We start from the raw sequence: 18727 nt of genomic DNA on the forward strand, positions 1-18727 counted from the left end.
TTATCCATAGTCCACCGACGTCCGGGACACGGCGGTTCCTTTAGATATGCCGTTTTTTTACACAAATAAAAAACTACAAATATGCCCACTGGACTACAAACATGACTGCTGGGTAACCAATAGAAAGCTATGACATCTTTACCGATGGGCCGAGCCCTGACCCTTCAACTAGTTTGTGTTCGGTTGAGCACATTCTGTCTGCCTGGTGCCAGAGTAGAGAGGTTCAGGGAGATTCCGGTTGACGGGGGACCATGGAGGAGTTCCGGGATCAGGTAAAATAAAAAAGTCTGCATTGAGGTATATTGCTATAATAGTGTCACTGGCCTTCCCTAACAAATCTAAAAATCTAATAACGTAATTACATATTTTGGGACATTATTTACCAGTTGAATTTCTGAGGTTCTCTGAATGAAAAAGTGTTTGCAAACATGTTTCTTTACACTTATCCCTACTTGTCCTTATCAGAGAGCCAATAAAGACAAAGAGAGGAGGTGAGATGGGACCTCTGGTGTACAAGCACTTGCTGAACACACAGTTACATAAAGACAAAAGGAAGGAAGTAGCCTGAGAAATGAAACCCCTACTATTCTGTATGTATGTATGTATGTATGTATGAATGAATATGCATTGAATATGCACTGTATGCTGGGGATAATGGTGAAAGGCAGGGTTGCAGACCTGCCTAAGACATGTGAATGTGCTCACAAGTGATCTTTTTATTTTCTATATGCAGTACGGTGTAGGTTTCTTGTTGCCTTTTTTACCCACCATAACTTGTATATACAGTGGTGTGAAGAAGAAAGTACACCCTCTTTGAATTCTATGGTTTTACATATCAACACATAATAACAATCATCTGTTCCTTAGCAGGTCTTAAAATTAGGTAAATACAACCTCAGATGAACAACAATACATGACATATTACACCGTGTCATGATTTATTTAACAAAAATAAAGCCTAAATGGAGAAGCCATGTGTGAAAAACTAAGTACACCTTATGATTCAATAGCTTGTAGAACCACCTTTAGCAGCAATAACTTGAAGTAATCGTTTTCTGTATGAATTTATCAGTCTCTCATCGTTGTTGAGGAATTTTGGCCCACTCTTCTTTACAATGATGCTTCAGATCATTGAAGTTTGTGGGCATTTGTTTATGCACAGCTCTCTTAAGGTCCTGCCACAGCATTTCAAATCGGGTTGAGGTCTGGACTTTGACTGGGCCATTGCAACAACTTGATTCTTTTCTTTTTCAACCATTAATTGTAGATTTGCTGGTGTGCTTGGGATCATTGTCCTGTTGCATGACCCAATTTCAGCCAAGCTTTAGCTGTCGGACAGATGGCCTCACATTTGACTCTAGAATACTTTGGTATACAGAGGAGTGCATGGTCGACTCAATGACTGCAAGGTTACCAGGTTCTGTGGCTGCAAAACAAGCCCAAATCATCACCCTTCCACCACCGTGCTTGACAGTTGGTATGAGGTGTTTGTGCTGATATGCTGTTTGGTTTTCGCCAAACGTGGTGCTGTGCATTATGGCCAAACATCTCCACTTTGGTCTCGTCTGTCCAAAGGAAATTGTTCCAGAAGTCTTGTGGTTTGTTCAGATGCAACTTTGCAAACCTAAGCCGTGCTGCCATGTTCTTTTTAGAGAGAAGAGGCTTTCTTCTGGCAACCCTTCCAAACAAACCATACTTGTTCAGTCTTTTTCTAATTGTACTGTCATAAACTTTAACATTTAACATGCTAACTGAGGCCTGTAGAGTCTGAGATGTAACTCTTGTTTTTTTTTGCAATTTCTCTGAGCATTGCACGGTCTGACCTTGGGGTGAATTTGCTGGGACGTCCACTCCTGGGAAGATTGGCAACGGTTTTGAATGTTTTCCACTTTTGAATAATCTTTCTCACAGTGGAATGATGGACTTTAAATTGTTTGGAAATGGCCTTATAACCCTTCCCAGATTGATGGGCAGCAACAATTGCTTCTCTAAGATCATTGCTGATGTATTTTCTCCTTGGCATTGTGTTAGCACACACCTGAATGCTCCAGACCAGCAAACTGCTAAAACTTCGGCTTTTATAGAGGTGGTCACACTTGCTGATGATGAATTAATCAAGGGCATTTGATTAGCAGCACCTGTCTGCTACTTAGCATCTTAATTCCTATGGAAGCAGTAAGGGTGTACTTAGTTTTTCACACATGGCTTCTCCATTTTGGCTTTATTTTTGTTAAATAAATCATGACATGGTGTAATATGAGGTTGTTTTTACTTAATGTTAAGACCTTCTAAGGAACAGATGATTGTAATTATGTCCTGATATGTAAAACCATAGAATTCAAAGAGAGTGTACTTTCTTTTTCAAACCACTACATTGATCAACTTAAAATTTAAAGATTTAGAAATGATCAATTTTAGTAGTCTAATATAATTTAAATGTAACCAAGTAGTAATTATTTTTCACAATTCGTATACAATTCATTTAAGCTATGGGGTAGTTGTGGCTTTGTGGATATTTTTGTGTTAATTTTTAACAGTGACATTGTTATATTTATGTTTTGTATAATTATTTTTGTTTTGCATAATTTCGTTGTATAGAGTTCTGTAAATTAAGTTACATTTACAGATTATTGATATGTCTTTGTTATGTGTTTTTATATGTCCAATTTTGTCATTTGTTGTTATCCCTCGCTGTATGAGACTCATTTTTTACTTGATGTTTTGCTCAGGTGTTTTCTATTTATTAGTCATTAAGTCTGAGAATCAACTGGTCCAACAGGGTGGTACTCTCTATATCAAGGCACTGTTCACCCTGACAGATCACTCTTTGACAAAGCGCCCTGTGCGTGAAACGCGTTAGAGGATCTGTCTGCATGTTTTTTAATTAGTACATTTTTAAACGGTCAATCTGTGCAACGCTACATTTTCTTCAGCTGTGCTCCGATTCCTATCTTGGATTATTTCTGTCTATTTTCTGTTCAATTGTTCTTAAAAATCGGAGGAGCAAGTTTTGCGAAGATCTGTGGTGAGGATCTAGTAGGTACTTACATGCACCAGAAATATAACAACATTCGATCCATACATATGAGGTCAGATTTAGATGATGTTAAGTGGTAGTGAGTACCATTGGAAGCCAGGGACATGTCCTCATTAGATCCAAAGATAAAAAAAAAAAAATCTAACTACAAATAAAATAAAAAATGTTAAGAAAATAAAAACCTGAAGAAAAATGTGTGAAGTAGCAGCGGAATCTGATTGTAGCAACCAAGAGATACAGACAGTAGTAAAATGAGCAACTGGCTATAAATGGAGACATTTATGTAAAAAGGGATACATTAAATCAAAGTAAAATGTAATGTAGCGTGTAGTAAACTAACAAACACACTATAACGTGTAAACATTTATTGACAGGATTAAAGTTTTGGTCCTATTCATGGACCTTTCTCGAGATGGTGGACACTGAAATTGCATATCTTTATACCCACCCCAAATAACATTTACTCCAAACAGTGGGGCTTCTAATTGCCTAGTAACCAATGAAAATAAAGTGGCTGTGTTGGTGATTGGGGAACTCATGAAATTGAAGAATAATACAAGACATGTAGGTGTACAGGTTTTCAATGTGTACACCATCTTGAGGATGGTCTATGTATAGGACTGAAACGTTATTCCTGTATATACATTGTTTCTGCATTTCACATGTCAATGTGAGTGCTGATTTTCTAAGTGTGTTGATCTGCAATTTTTCAACCTGCTGAGCATCCGTTGCATATCGTTTCATGGCTGTTGTCTTGAGTGCCCTCTCTCTAAAAACAATAGGGGTATTGTGAGCCAATTACTTTTAACAGTTCACTCCACTGTTTTTTTTTTTGTTTCAAATGGTTTTATTAGGCAGTAATACAACAATAATTTGTCATACAGACAGTACAGCCTAATACAAGAACATTTTAAAAAATTTGGGGGAAAAGAGTGACAACCTAAAATGCCGTAGAAGGGGAGAGCCTTCAAAGAGGGAAGTCAGAGGAGGAGGGGTAGGGGAGGAGAGGGGTGGGTGGTGGATGTCCACCCTGGCTGCCTGGACCTCGGTTTAGGTGGTTTGGGGATTTAAACTCGAAGTAACCTAGTGGTCCTTGTCTGGGGGGGGCGGTGTCTCTAACCAGTTTGTGTGAATCGCTCTCATCTAGCAAAAAGTATCCAAGGCTCCCAGACCTTATAAAATGCAAATAGGTTTTGCCTAAATGTAGTCGTCAGCTTCTCCATAAGCATCACCTCACTGATCCTCTTTTTGATTGTTCTTTTGGCGGGGGTGGTTATTGTCTTCCAGGAGGCCGCTATCTCACATCTAGCCGCGGTGAGGATAACGGAGATTAATTTCCTAGTTGGGCGGTCAATTCCAGGCATTGGCCTGGCCAGTAGGAAGGTCAGTGGATCGATAGGTAATTCCAGGCCAGTGACCTCTTTTATCAAATTTTGGACCTTGGTCCAGTATTTCACAATTTCCGGACATGTCCACCAAATGTGGGCCATGTCCCCTCTATGTCCACAGCCTCTCCAACATAGATCTGATGCCAGATCTGGTTTATCCGTACCGGAGTAAGGTACCAGAAATATAAGATTTTATAAATGTTCTCCTTAGTTGTGGTGCATATGGAAGTTTCCGAGGCTGCCTTCTAAATTTCATCCCAAATCTCTCTTTCTATAGTAATATTCAAATCTGCTGCCCACTTGAGCATGTAGTCGTGGTGTGGGGGGGCCACTGATTTCTCAGACTCATCGTAAATTTCCGAGATGAGACCTTTGTGGTGGGTATTAACTTTACACAAATGCTCAAACTTAGTCCGTAAGTGGGCATGTTTTAAGGATAAAATGTCTGATTTGAAGATATTTGAATGTGTCTAATTCTCTAATATTATATTTAGCCCGAAGGTCTTGATAACTCAGGAGCTTCCCTAGACTTAAGAGATCCGCAATTGCTCCGATTCCACCTGTTTTTAAATGGTCGAACAGCTTGGATCCGCATCCCGGGGAAAATTTTGGGTGGTTAAATATAGGCGTCAGTTGAGAGCTAGTAGAGGACAACCCAAATCGAATCTTACATTTTGACCAGACGTCCCAAGTGTGTAACGTCGCCTTTAGTTTAAGGTTATGGGATTGTCTATCTCCTCTATCTAGGCTCCAAAGGCAGGCTAGCAGAGAAGGCATTCTGGCATAGTGTGACTCTATTTTGATCCAGCAGCAATGGGCTGGATCTGTGTTCCACATTACTGCTTATTTTAATTGGGCGGCGAGGTAATATTTGTATATATCTGGGACTCCCATGCCCCCCCTTGATCTTGGTGCCAACAGGACCGATCTTGCGACTCTGGGTCTCTTGCCCTGCCAAATAAAATTAAACAGCCTATTTTGAATGTTTTTCAGACCAGTGCCAGGGATATGGACCGGGAGTGTTTGGAAAAAGTATAACAATCTGGGGAGTATATTCATCTTAATTGATGTCATTCTCCCGATCCATGAAATCTGGTAACCTTCCCACTGATCTAGGTCTTTTTTGATCTTTTCCCAGAGAACTGGGTAGTTATCCTGATACAAAGCTCGATAGTGCCTTGATACATTGACTCCCATATATTTAATGTATAAAGAGCACCATCTGTAGCTAAAATTCAATTTGAGTAATTTCACTTCAGGGTCTGAGAGGCTAAGATTTAAAGCTTCAGACTTGTCGCTGTTAATTTTGTATCCTGATATCTTTCCAAAGTCCGTCAGTTCCTTTTGAAGGTTAGGAAGGGAAGTTTGGGGTTTGGTCAAAGTTAAAATTATATCATCAGCGAATAGGGAAATGTAATAATTTGTTTTTCCAATTATGATACCTTGTATATTTGTGTTATTTCTTATTTTGGTCGCTAGTGGTTCAATCGTGAGGGCAAAGAGAAGGGGAGAGAGGGGGCAGCCCTGTCGTGTTCCGTTTTTAATGTGGAACCTCCCAGAGTTTCCGCCTGGGAGTCTGACCGTAGCGGATGGATTCTGGTAGAGTGCCCAGACTCCTTCCAAAAATGAGTCTTTAAAACCAAATTTTTTCAGTGTGTGGTCCAAGAATAGCCAATCAATTCTATCAAATGCCTTCTCTGCATCCAGGCTCAGGAGCATTGCTTTCGATCCGGTCATATGGACATGATCAATTATATGAATTATTTTACGGGTATTGTCCAAGGCCTGGTGGCCCGAGACAAAACCAACCTGATCCATGTGGATTAGTCTAGGTAGGATGGGATTCAGTCTGTTCGCCAATATCTTACTATACAATTTAAGGTCATTGTTCAATAGCGAAATTGGTCTATAACTTGCGCATTGAGTTGGGTCCTTCCCTTCTTTATGTATTATGGCAAGATTAGCTGTTGACATTGATGATGGGATAGGACTCCCTTCCAGAAATGAATTGAACAAGCTCAATAAGTGGGTGGATAGTATAGGTAGGAATTTCTTGTAGTAGACATTTGTGAAGCCATGAGGGCCCGGAGTTTTAGAATTTTTTGATGCCTTTACTGCTGCCATCAATTCTTCAATTGATATTTTAGCGTTCAGCATGGCATTTTCCTCCTCAGTCAGGGAGGGTAGAGTCCAGTCATCTAGATAGTCAATAATCGACTTTAATTCGGCAGTGCTGGAGTTAGCAGAACGAGTTCTCAAGTTATATAGTTTAGTGTAAAATTTAGTAAATTCTTCTGCTATTTTTTTCTCGTTATACAATATCTCACCAGATCTATTTTTGATCGCTGTTATTTGTGATCTTTTTTGTATTCCTCTTACTTACTAGCAAGAAGTCTGTCGGCCTTGTTCCCCTTATCATAATACCTCTGACCCGTCCATTTGAGAGCTTTTTCTACATTCTCTAATTGAATATCCTTCAAATCATTCCTAGCAGTTGTCAGCAGTTTATAGATTTTCCAAGAGGGGTTTGATTTGTGCTGCTGCTCCAATTTTATAATTTTGTCTGTAAGCTCTTTAAGTAACTTAATTTTAACTTTCTTCCTGTGGGAAGCAATTGAGATTAAATTTCCTCGGATTGCCGCTTTATGGGCTGCCCACAGGATTGCTGGGGATGCGACCGAACCTAAGTTGAGTCTAAAGTAGTCCTTAAGGGATTTTTGATCTCCTTTTGTATCTCAGTATGGTTTAATAGGTAGTCATTTAATTTCCAGCTATACGAGATTAATTTAACAAATGGGATAGTTAGGTTCAGGGTAATGGGTGCATGGTCTGACCACGTAATTGGGCCTATATTCGAGTTGGCGGCGGCCTCTAGAACATTCTTGGTTGCAAGTAAATAGTCTATACGGGAATAGGTCTGGTGAGGGGCCGAGTAAAAGGTGAAATTCCTTTGTCCCTGATGTTGTGCTCTCCAAATGTCCACCAAAGAAAACTCCGCTATAATATCTTTAATTTTTTTCCCCAATCTTTGGGATTGGATTGAGTGCAAACGTCCTGGGGTCCCGAAAGTGAACCATACACCACAATGAATCTACCCTCTGGGTCTGTTGTTATTTTTGTTAGATTAAATGGAGTGCCCTGACGAATCAGAATAGCGACTCCCCTTCTTTTACTAATAAATGATGAGTAGTATCTCATCGGATATGCGTTTTGAAATGTTTCGGGCGGGTCCTGAGATGTGAAATGCGTCACCTGGAGGAAGACAATATCGCCGCCCGATTTTTTTATTTCTTGGAGGGCGAGTCTCCTTTTCCTATTATTATGTAAACCTTTAATGTTCAGGGATACCAATTTAATTGCCCCTTGCTTAGCCATAATTTCTGTTTTTCTTCGTGGATTTTAGGACCTCTCCCTTCCCACTAGGGACAGTCTGGATTGGACTTCTATAGGGTTCGAGTCTGGTGTTGCGAGGATCAGTGTACTCTTTTGCAATCCAAAACAAAGGGACGGCTAGCCAGGGAGGACGGAGAGGGGGGGGGATGGGGTCCCGCTGGGACAGTATCAGCGGGTATAGAGAGAGAAGGAAAGTAGACCTTATTGAGGTCTGAAGGGTTGGAGTCCGGTCTTAGCTAAAGGCCGGCTGTTAGGGTTTAAGACCCTTGGGGGGTGGGTCCGGTGACGACCTCCGGCAGGTCCGGGCGAGGTGGAGACCCTCTGGGTATCCATATTCCCGTCCGTTTCACATAGGTCTTATCAGTTCTGGGGGTAAGGCTTGTAGGGTGCAGGGGGGGAGGGGGAGGGTTGGATCCAGCTATATAGTCCTGGTCCACTCCTTTACCTCAGAGCTCGGGACCAGCCTCATGCTCAGGGTATTCCTGTCTTGAGGGGCAGAGGGGTACTGGTCTGCGAAAGGGGTGGTGTGAGGGAGAGAGGGGGGAGAAAGGGTGGTCAAGAGAGAGGGAGGAGTGTAGTGGGGGGTGGAAGGAACGGGGGGTAAAGGGGGTAGTGAGGGAGGAAGGGTAAAAAAGGGGGGGAGGGGGGAGTCGGAGAGCCAGTCAGTACTCTGTCCTTAGGTCTTTCCAGCACATGAAGTTATTACTATTGAGCTCAGAACTACATAGCTTTGGGTTGAGTGATAGTTGCGTTTTTGAGCATTATCGTAACCCTCTTTTCCCCTTGGGTCTAGCCCAAGGTACCTTATATGACTGATTGGGGTACCTTAGAGGTGGGTCGTTCCCCAGTGGGGAGGGCGTGTACAGATTTGCACCTTATTTTTATTTTGTTCGTTTCATGTGTTTACCCCCCACTGTGTAGTTTGTCTCTGTACTCTAAGGGGGTTCAGTTTCACCCTGCATAAAACCGGTGACGTGACTGGGTTGGCCTCTGGAGTCTGAGCCCGAGAGTGGGAAGGAGTAAGGGAGGGAGGGGAGAGGGAGGGGAGGGGGGAGGGAGGGAGGGGGAGGCTAAGAACAAAAAGGGGGGGGGGGAAGGGAGCAGGGGGGAGAGACTTGGGTGCAGTATCCTTAGTATACATCAACAGCATTGTTCAAGATCATTTTTACATAGCTGAAATGGAGAGTTCCCGTTGTATGGTGAAACCGTTCTTGGCTAGGGGATCATTCTCATGTTTCCCCAACCTCCTATGAGCAACGTGCACCATATCTTTTTAGCTACTCCAAACCATTGTGGAGGCTAACACATAGAAAGAGTATGGGGAAGGGGAGGGGGAGTGGAGGGATGTGCCACATGTCACAGATGATTGCTGCGTATTATCACATGTATGCAATACCTTAAAGTTGGGAGGGGATAGGTCAGGGAGTTGGGGAGGGGGAGTGGGAGGGAGAGGGCAGGGGGGTGGGGGGGGAAGGGTGGTGCAACAATCATACATTTTCCATTTTTATTTTAAGAGATGTAATTCCATGTTTGTCTTAAAACGATGATATATCTAAACCCCTCTATTTGTTTTCCTGGTCTGAGGACCCAACTTTCACGGGCTCTCAGGGAGGCATCATCTGCGGGGCTCGGAGGGGGATTGGGACATGTTGTGAGTGGGGGGGAGGGCAAGGTACGGGGCGGGGTGGGGTTAACAGGGCAGGGAGAGGAGAAGGGGGGCGCAGGGGTTGACTAGGGAGGTAAGGGGGGAGCTAAGGTATAGGCCAGGATGGGGAGTTAGGGGTCGGGGGGGGAGGGAGGGGGGGGGAGAGGGAGATCTACAGTATTTAACTTTAACCTATGTGAACACTCAATAATCTACATAACCAGGAAAACCATTTAACCTAAACTAGTATAACAATATCTATTTTAAAGGAACATTTTCATAACTCCCCATTACAGACCCTGCAGGAGCAACGTCTTCCACGGGTGTCCATTGGGGGTCAGTGTTCGGGGGCGAACAGCGTCCTTTGAGTGATCAGGGGCCCACTCTTCTCGTTTTCAGGCTAAGGGCTGAAAGCGCCAGCTCTCGGGGGGCTCCGCAGTTGCATCCTTGCTCCCCAAAGATAAAACGATGGCCTTTTCTCAGCCGAGGAGAAGGAGGGAGAGCAAGGAGGAGCTGGAAAAATACAGGCATCAGGGACTCTTGTAGATCTCGAAGTCCTCCGACGTCAGGCCGCGGCGGCTGTCCTTGTTGGGTTGTGTACTGGTCCGGTGGGGGCGGGATGGATGCTTCTGAAGATCTCCACCGTCGGTTTCCCCGGCAGTCAGATCAGGAGCGCCGTTGACAGGGATAGAGCACCTTGAGTCCCGGCTCCTCCTAAGCTGAACTGTGGTGGAGTCCCCGGATGGCTATCGCAGCTGGTAAGTAAGTCCGGGGGCTTGTTATTTGTCCCGCGTCTGCCTCTGGCCCGCTAGTCTCACTGATGATCTTACCGGGAGGTCTTCCTTGTCTTGGTTCCGGACACGGTTTGACTCAGTGGCCCGGGGCAACGGGAGGGCCAGGCCAAGGGCTCGCGCTAGCTGGTCCATGTCTTCAGGGTAACGTATTGTGAAGTATTTCCCCTTGTTGTTTATGATAAGCTTGAAGGGGAATCCCCACTTGTATTTGATGCCGTTGTCCCGCAATACCAGGGTCAAGGGGCGCAGTTCTTTCCGACGGTTTATGGTCATTTTTGACAAGTCGTTATAGACTTGGAGCGTTTCCTCGCGGAATTGAATAGAGTCTCTCTCCTGGCAGGCTCCAATAAGTTTTTCTTTAGTCGAGTAGCTGTGTAGGCGAACTATCACGTCTCGGCACCGATTAGGATCCTCTAACCTCGGGCCTAGCGCTCGGTGGGCTCTATCTATTTCAAGATCTCTCTGCTGTAGGTCGCCACAGATTGTTGTGAACAGGTCTGCCAGGTATTCTTTGAGGTGACCAGGCAGAACCGCTTCAGGGATACCGCGGATTCTAATGTTCTGCCGGCGGTTCCGGTTCTCCTGGTCCTCTAATCCATCTCTCAAGGTGTGGATTTCATTGCCCAGCCGGATTATTTCCTCGTCTGCTTCTGACTGATGCTTGAGGGCCTCTTCCAGCTTGCACTCCAGTGTTGTGGTCCTCTCCATCAAGCCCTGTAGATCCTGCTTGATCTCGGTTACCGCATCTCTTAGATCAGCCTGCAGGGATCTGTATAATTTGCTGTGCAGCTCCTCTAAGTAAGCTTTAGTGATTCCCTCGTCCGGGGGAAGAATTTCACCGATTCTCTCACTATCAGCCGACGCGGGTTTGGCGCCGCGTGCGCCGAGCCGCCATCTTGTTTTTTTGCTCCCGTGTCGGAGCTCTGTCTCGCGGGGGTAAAGAACTTCGTAACCCCCTGTCCGGGTTGGTTCTTTGCCTTGTTGGACATGCCTGGATATTCAGGAGTTAGGGAAGGCAAATAGGAGTAAATTTTGACGGGGGGAAACTGCTGATATTTCCGATTATTCAAGAGGGTCTCCGGAGCTCTCCTCTTACCCTTCTACTCCGGTTGACGTCATCGGCACACCCCGCACTCCACTGTTTTTAATAAGAACACATGAGCACTGGGGATAATTAATGTGGACATCAGCATCTCCATGTCTGTACTGCAACATATTTTCTGGTAGGGCTATTTAAAAGATCTGTCTCCGTCTCTCCGTCTCTCCGTCTCCGTCTCTCTGTTTCTGTCTCATCTGTCTGTGTTTCATGTTCCCCGTGTTTCATGTTCCCCGTGTTTCATGTTCTGTCCCAGGGCTGAGCCTGCCCTTGACATCAAATTACAACCAGCTTTCCTTTCAATAAACCCATTGCCATTTCTATATCATTTTGCCAATTTCTCCTTTCAATATATTAAAGTCCAGGATCAAATAGGGTCTGAGATTTTTATCTGCTATAAAATTGTATGTTTCTATGTTTAACTTCTAAGCACCTTACCTCAGCGAGCATATCATGGAGTTCCCCTTCAGTTGGGCAACATCCTAAAGACCTAATAATTGTCCCAATCTCTCTGTAAAACACAATATTTGTGTCAGTACATGTAGAAGATTCTTGACAAGATGAATTGTAGCAACATTTACGAAGAGTTAGCAAAACTTGGAAGTGTGGACATTTTTCAAAGAATTGACATTTAGGGAAAACATAGCTGTTGGGCTTCTTACATTTTCTTTTCAAACACATCTCTCAAAAACAGTGTCAGTAAAATACAAAATTACAAAACAGTGTGGGCTAAATAAACATGTCAGTGTCAGTACTGAGTCAGATTTTAAATGTAATCACCAAATTTAAATCCTTATTCAATTTGCTGATAAGTTGTTTACTCTTCATCAGCGTAACATTAGGCTACAATTGCATGGATGAAAATGGATACCAAGATAACAAATCATTAACAATATTGCAGCATATTGATTAGAGGCTGTAAACTTTGAGACGTTTAGCATATACATCATATATACAGTGTCGAGAAAAATTGTGAACCCTAATGATAATTAAGGAAATTCCATAGTTTTTCCATGATAACCTTGTTGAATCAAAACCAGTCTTTTCTTAAATATGCTAAAGGGTTTATATTATCCAATTCCATGTCTTTTTAAACAAAATTATGTATAATTTAAACAAACAATGAGCAATTAAGAGCCAGTGTATGTGCAAAAGTAAGTGAAACCCTGGTTTTATCTGATAAATTAAAGGGGATAATTAAAATCAGGTGTTTAAATAATTAGGTAGATCTGCAAGGGTGAGTTTGTGAGGCCCCACCCTATATAAAGATCAGATGCTTTGTGAGTTTGGTCTTCACCATACAGGTGTGTGGAAACACGTCATGCCACAATCAAAAGAAATCTCTGTGGACCTCAGAAAAGCAGTTATTGATGCCCATCAGTCTAGAAAGGGTTACAAAAACATTTCTAAGGATTTGGTGCTCCACCAATCCACTGTCAGACAGATAGTCGTCCTACCAAAATCTCTCCATGAACAAACCGGCAAATCATCCAGGAAGTCACAAAGAACCCCAGAGTAACAACCAAGGATCTGCAAGTCACTCACCTTGGCTAAATGTGAGTGTTCATGACTCAACTATCAGAAAAAGACTGAACAAAAATGGTTTTCATGGAAGGATAAATCAGGAGGAAACCACTGCTCTCTAAAAAGAACACTGTTTCACATCTAAAGTTTGCCGAAGAGCAAATAGATGATCCACAAGACTTCTGGAACAATGTTCTTTGGACAGACGAGTCAAAAGGTAGAACTTTTTGGCCTCAATGAGAAACATATGTTTGGCGGAAACCAATCACTGCGTTCGAACAGAAGAGCCTCACCCCAACTTTCAAGCATAGTGGTGGAAGTGTGTCTGGCGGAAGTGGATTATGCAGCAAGACAATGATCCTAAACATGCAAGCAGATCTACCAAAGAATGGCGGTAGAAGAAGAAATTCTGCGTTTTAGAATAGCCTGGTGAAAGTCTGGACCTAAACCCCATCGAAATATTGTGGCAGGACCTAAAGCAAGATGTCCATGCAACGAAGCTCTCATATGTCACTGAGTTGAAGCAGTTCTATAAGGAGGAATGAGCCAAATTTCTCAAAAACAATGTGAGAGACTGACCAGCAGTTACAGGAAACACTTAGTTGAAGTCATTGCTACTCTAAGGCAGCGGTGCGCAAACTGGGGGGCGCGCCCCCCTGGGGGGGCGCAAGATTGTTTAGGGGGGGCGCAGGAAGCAGCGGCGATTTTGCCAGGAGCAGAGGGAAAAAAGCCGTCTGCAGCTGCAATTTTTCTTTCGGCCATTAGGTGGCGCTGTGCTCCGCTGTGCTACAGTACACAGCAGCATCTCGTTGCTTCCTGCATCAGCGTGTGACATGGGGAGAGGGGGTGAGTGAGACTGGCACATGGGGGAGTGAGACTGGCACATGGGGGAGTGAGACTGGGACATGGGGGAGTGAGACTGGGACATGGGGGAGTGAGACTGGGACATGGGGGAGTGAGACTGGGACATGGGGGAGTGAGACTGGGACATGGGGGAGTGAGACTGGGACATGGGGGGGAGTGAGACTGGGACATGGGGGGGAGTGAGACTGGCACATGGGGGGGAGTGAGACTGGCACATGGGGGGGAGTGAGACTGGCACATGGGGGGGAGTGAGACTGGCACATGGGGGGGAGTGAGACTGGCACATGGGGGGGAGTGAGACTGGGACATGGGGGGGGAGTGAGACTGGGACATGGGGGGGAGTGAGACTGGGACATGGGGGGGAGTGAGACTGGGACATGGGGGGGAGTGAGACTGGGACATGGGGGGGTGAGACTGGGACATGGGGGAGTGAGACTGGGACATGGGGGGGAGTGAGACTGGGACATGGGGGGGAGTGAGACTGGGACATGGGGGGGAGTGAGACTGGGATATGGGGGGGAGTGAGACTGGGACATGGGGGGGGAGTGAGACTGGGACATGGGGGGAGTGAGACTGGGACATGGGGGAGTGAGTGTGAGACTGAGGCATGGGGAGGGTGTGAGTGACATGAGGGGGGTGAGAGTGTGACATGGGGAGGGGGGGCTGAAAGAGCTACATGGGGATGGGGATGAGAGAGACATTGGTGGGAGGGAGGGAGACACTGGCAGGAGGGAGAGAGACACACAATGGCTGGAGGGAGAGTGTGAGAGAGACACCGGGTGGAGGGAGAAACAATAGCTGGTTGGAGAGTGCAAGAGAGACACTGGGGGGAGGGAGAGGCAATGGCTGGAAGGAGAGTGAGAGACAATGGAGGGAGGGGGACACTAGGGAGAGGGAGAAAGAGAGAGAGACACACAGGGGGAGGGAAACAGAGTGGGGGGAGACACTGAGGGGAGGGATAGAGAGGGACTGGAGGGGGAGTGAGAAATACAGGGAGTTGGAGAGACTGGAAGAGGAGTGTGAGACTGGAAGAGGGGAGAGAGTGAGAGACAATGGGGGGAGGGAGAAAGAGACACACACTGGGGGGAGGGAAAGAGAGTGGGGGGGGGAGGGGGAGACACTGAGGGGAGGAATAGAGAGGGACTGGAGGGGGAGTGAGAAATACAGGGAGAGACTGGAAGAGGTTAGAGAGGTCCTGAGGTGTTCTAATGTGGCGGGAAGAGAGAGATTAATAATACAGCAGAAATGGGAACGCTATTAGACAAATATTATAATATTTATTTTTAAGTTATGTAATTTGTGCTATAAATACTTTTTTTGTAGACGCGTGGCGGGGGCGTTACAAAGCTGGTTCGCCCTCAATGGCTGAACCAGCTCACGTGCGCTGACGTCATGTGATTTTGATTACATCAGGCAGGGGGGGCCCGAGAAATTTCATGGATGAAAAGGGGGGCTCGGCATAAAAAGTTTGCTCACCCCTGCTCTAAGGAGTGCCACCAGGTACTGCATCTCAAGGTTCACATATTTTTCCCCACATGAATATTGAATAATTTGTGGTGAAATAAATGCTGAAAATTGTAGTTTTTGTGTCATTTGTTTGATCAGGTTATCTTTATCTATTATTAGGACTTAGAATAAGATCTAATAACATTTTAGGTTTCAAATATGTGAAAATCCTAAGTGGTTCACAAACTTTTTCTCGCCACTGTACATACACTGACTTTGAATAAGGATCAGTCTCCAGCACTAGTTTCAGGGACATTGCAGCGATCAACTAAAGCACTAGTGGCTATTTATTTAAACAGTAACGGCAAACCGGTGAGTTCTCCCGAGCGGAACCTCGTTATTTTCAGTTCTGGGGACCCCTGGTTCCAGAGATACATACTGGTGAAGCTACGTGTATTACTTATTACCATCCAATAGATGATCATGTTGCAGCTTCCTATTGGCCTGAAATTTGCCAGCCATCTTGTTTCCTCTAAGTAAGATTTAAACCCGGTAACTTCACCGGTAAGTATCTCGGGAACTAAGGGGTCCTCAGAGCTGAAAATAGCGACATTTGTCTCAAGGAGAACCCCCCCCCCCCCCCCCCCCCCGGTGATAAAAAAAAATAAAAAATTAGGAGGAACTGCAACTGTGCAAAAAAAGCAGCAGGCTTGGATTGCCTCTTTTAATAGTTCAGATTTGATAGCTATATATCAATTATCAGTTTATCAGTTTAAGATTATTTTCTCCATTGTGCCAGTGTCAAACACAAGAAATCACAGGCAAATGGGGAAAAAACAATGATGGCCATGAGAATTTGTAATTGTACAATGTAATAACATCTGTAATAATAATACCTCCTATTATAGGAAAAAAAGAATGGTGTATATAGCGCTAAAAGGCTGTGAATATATAATAAACAATGCAGGAGAGGAACCACACCTCTCACTTAATCAACAATATCAAAATTTTAACAATTATATTTGATTCACAGGTGTCATAGTTTTGACACAAATGGGTGCTGCCTATGTACTTGAAGTTAATAGTATTAACAATTGAATGAGAGTGTGACAAAGTCACAAAGTCACCCACAGAAAGTACATTTGTGGTGCACACCACATTAATATTATATTTATATTTTATACAGTGATGACATAATGTGAAAAAACCATAAGTGATAAAAGTGACAAAAATAAAAATACAATTAAAAATCCCACGTGGTGCTAACTGATTGGTCACAAGGCAAGTAAATCAATATACTCCAAGGCTATGATTAATATAGACAGCCATAAATTAGTGAAGTTTTATCCAGACGATCTAATAGATCTGGAACGCTGAGACCTGTATACATGTCAGGATACACAATTCATCTGACTTCTTAACCCAATCTAGTAACCATGTGTGTATTCACAGAAGGCAAGCAGCAGGCCGCAGCACACTAACACATACATAAGAGTGAATCAATGGGAAGTCCCTGTTGCTAACCTAACATATGAAAGCCGTTACTAGTAACAGCCCAGCTCTAACATCGCTGGCAAGTTGTACTCGGGAAAACCTATTTCTAGTGATACAATTAACACATGTAGTGCATGGAGCACTCAAGTTGCAACACTTGCCCCTGACGAAGCTCCACCTGGAGAGAAACGCGTAGGGCGTGGGCATAGTGACGCGGTGACGTCACAACACGTGGTGCGTCTGATTCAGTCACTGCTGAGACTCATTCAGCCGCGGTGTCGTTCCTGGAGGGCTGAGGCTGAGACTGACAGCACTGTAGCTAAGTATCATGTGGCTACTTTTTTGAGTGTTTGTGTTGCAACTTGAGTGCCTTGGAGTATATTGATTTACTTACCTTGTGACCAATCAGTTAGCACCACGTGGGATTTTTAATTGTATTTTTATTTTTGTCACTTTTATCACTTATGGTTTTTTCACATTATATCATCACTGTATAAAATATAAATATAATATTAATGTGGTGTGCACCACAAATGTACTTTCTGTGGGTGACTTTGTGACTTTGTCACACTCTCATTTAATTGTTAATACTATAATAAACAGTGTATATAAACATATAAGGTGATAAAAAAAATGTGTGTGACCTTACACACAATACCTTAATAATGTAAGGCTAGGCTGCCGAGTGAAACTAACCCAAAACACAGTTAGTACAAAGCAAAAAACAACAATACAAACCGGCGCCTACAGAGTCCCATATAGGAAAAAAGTTCAGTCCAATGGTAAAGAAGTGTCCAGAAATGTCTAATCTTGCACTTCACGCTCCACAGCAAGATGTTACAAGAAGCATGTGATGCAAAGAGAGAGAAAAAAGAGAAAAATCATAGTGCAACAATGCTACAGTATAAACACATAAGACAAACAGGACAAGACAATACTAGACAAACACAAGCAAGGCTGACAAATAATACAAGAGTTAATTTAATACACAAAAAATATAAAATTAACAAGGCAGATGACGGATCCGGTGGTAAAACCGGAATCCTACTTACAGGACGTTCGTTTAATACAGACAGAGGTGTATGGTGAGTGATGCACGGCCGCGGCGTCTGATGGATGCGTGGCGTCCAGGAGTTGCTCCAAACACTGTCCCTAGCACCGCAACCGGATGTGCGCCACTGGGGGTGGGTCTCAGGCTCTCCAAACGCTGTCTGCCACTCCGTGGCCGGAAATACGTCACCGGGAGCGGGTCAAAATGCCAAAACCCCCTTCTCCTACTGCTGTACCTCGATCACTCCTGTGGGTACTCTGCCTTAGTCCAAATAAACTCTCACAAACTGCCCAACGCGTTCATCCCATCCCTTCAAACTGCGCACGAAACGCGTTGGGCAGTTTGTGAGAGTTTATTTGGACTAAGGCAGAGTACCCACAGGAGTGATCGAGGTACAGCAGTAGGAGAAGGGGGTTTTGGCATTTTGACCCGCCCTCGGTGACGTATTTCCGGCCACGGAGTGGCAGACAGCGTTTGGAGAGCCTGAGACCCACCCCCAGTGACGCACATCCGGTTGCGGAGCTAGGGACAGTGTTTGGAGCAACTCCTGGACGCCACGCATCCATCAGACGCCGCGGCCGTGCATCACTCACCATATACCTCTGTCTGTATTAAACGAACGTCCTGTAAGTAGGATTCCGGTTTTACCACCGGATCCGTCATCTGCCTTGTTAATTTTATATTTTTTGTGTATTAAATTAACTCTTGTATTATTTGTCAGCCTTGCTTGTGTTTGTCTAGTATTGTCTTGTCCTGTTTGTCTTATGTGTTTATACTGTAGCATTGTTGCACTATGATTTTTCTCTCTTTTCTCTCTCTTTGCATCACATGCTTCTTGTAACATTTTGCTGTGGAGCGTGAAGTGCAAGATTGGATATTTCTGGACACTTCTTTACCATTGGACTGAACTTTTTTCCTATATGGGACTCTGTAGGCGCCGGTTTGTATTGTTGTTTTTTAATACCTCCTATTATGATGACTTTTGTAATATTTAG

The 18727-nt window shown here is 44.1% G+C and overlaps 1 protein-coding gene across 1 annotated transcript in view; it reads right to left on the bottom strand.

Moving 5' to 3' along the window:
* Nucleotides 1–18727, bottom strand: part of DRC8 (dynein regulatory complex subunit 8) — a 53941-nt gene that overhangs the window by 26985 nt on the left and 8229 nt on the right. The window contains exon 3 of the mRNA XM_075597080.1: nt 11792–11864. Within this exon, the coding sequence (XP_075453195.1) occupies nt 11792–11864 (73 nt within the window). The remainder of the gene's footprint in view (nt 1–11791; nt 11865–18727) is intronic.

The sequence above is a fragment of the Ascaphus truei genome, chromosome 4, assembly GCF_040206685.1.
Source record: "Ascaphus truei isolate aAscTru1 chromosome 4, aAscTru1.hap1, whole genome shotgun sequence".
In the NCBI taxonomy this organism is placed as follows: Eukaryota; Metazoa; Chordata; class Amphibia; order Anura; family Ascaphidae; genus Ascaphus; species Ascaphus truei.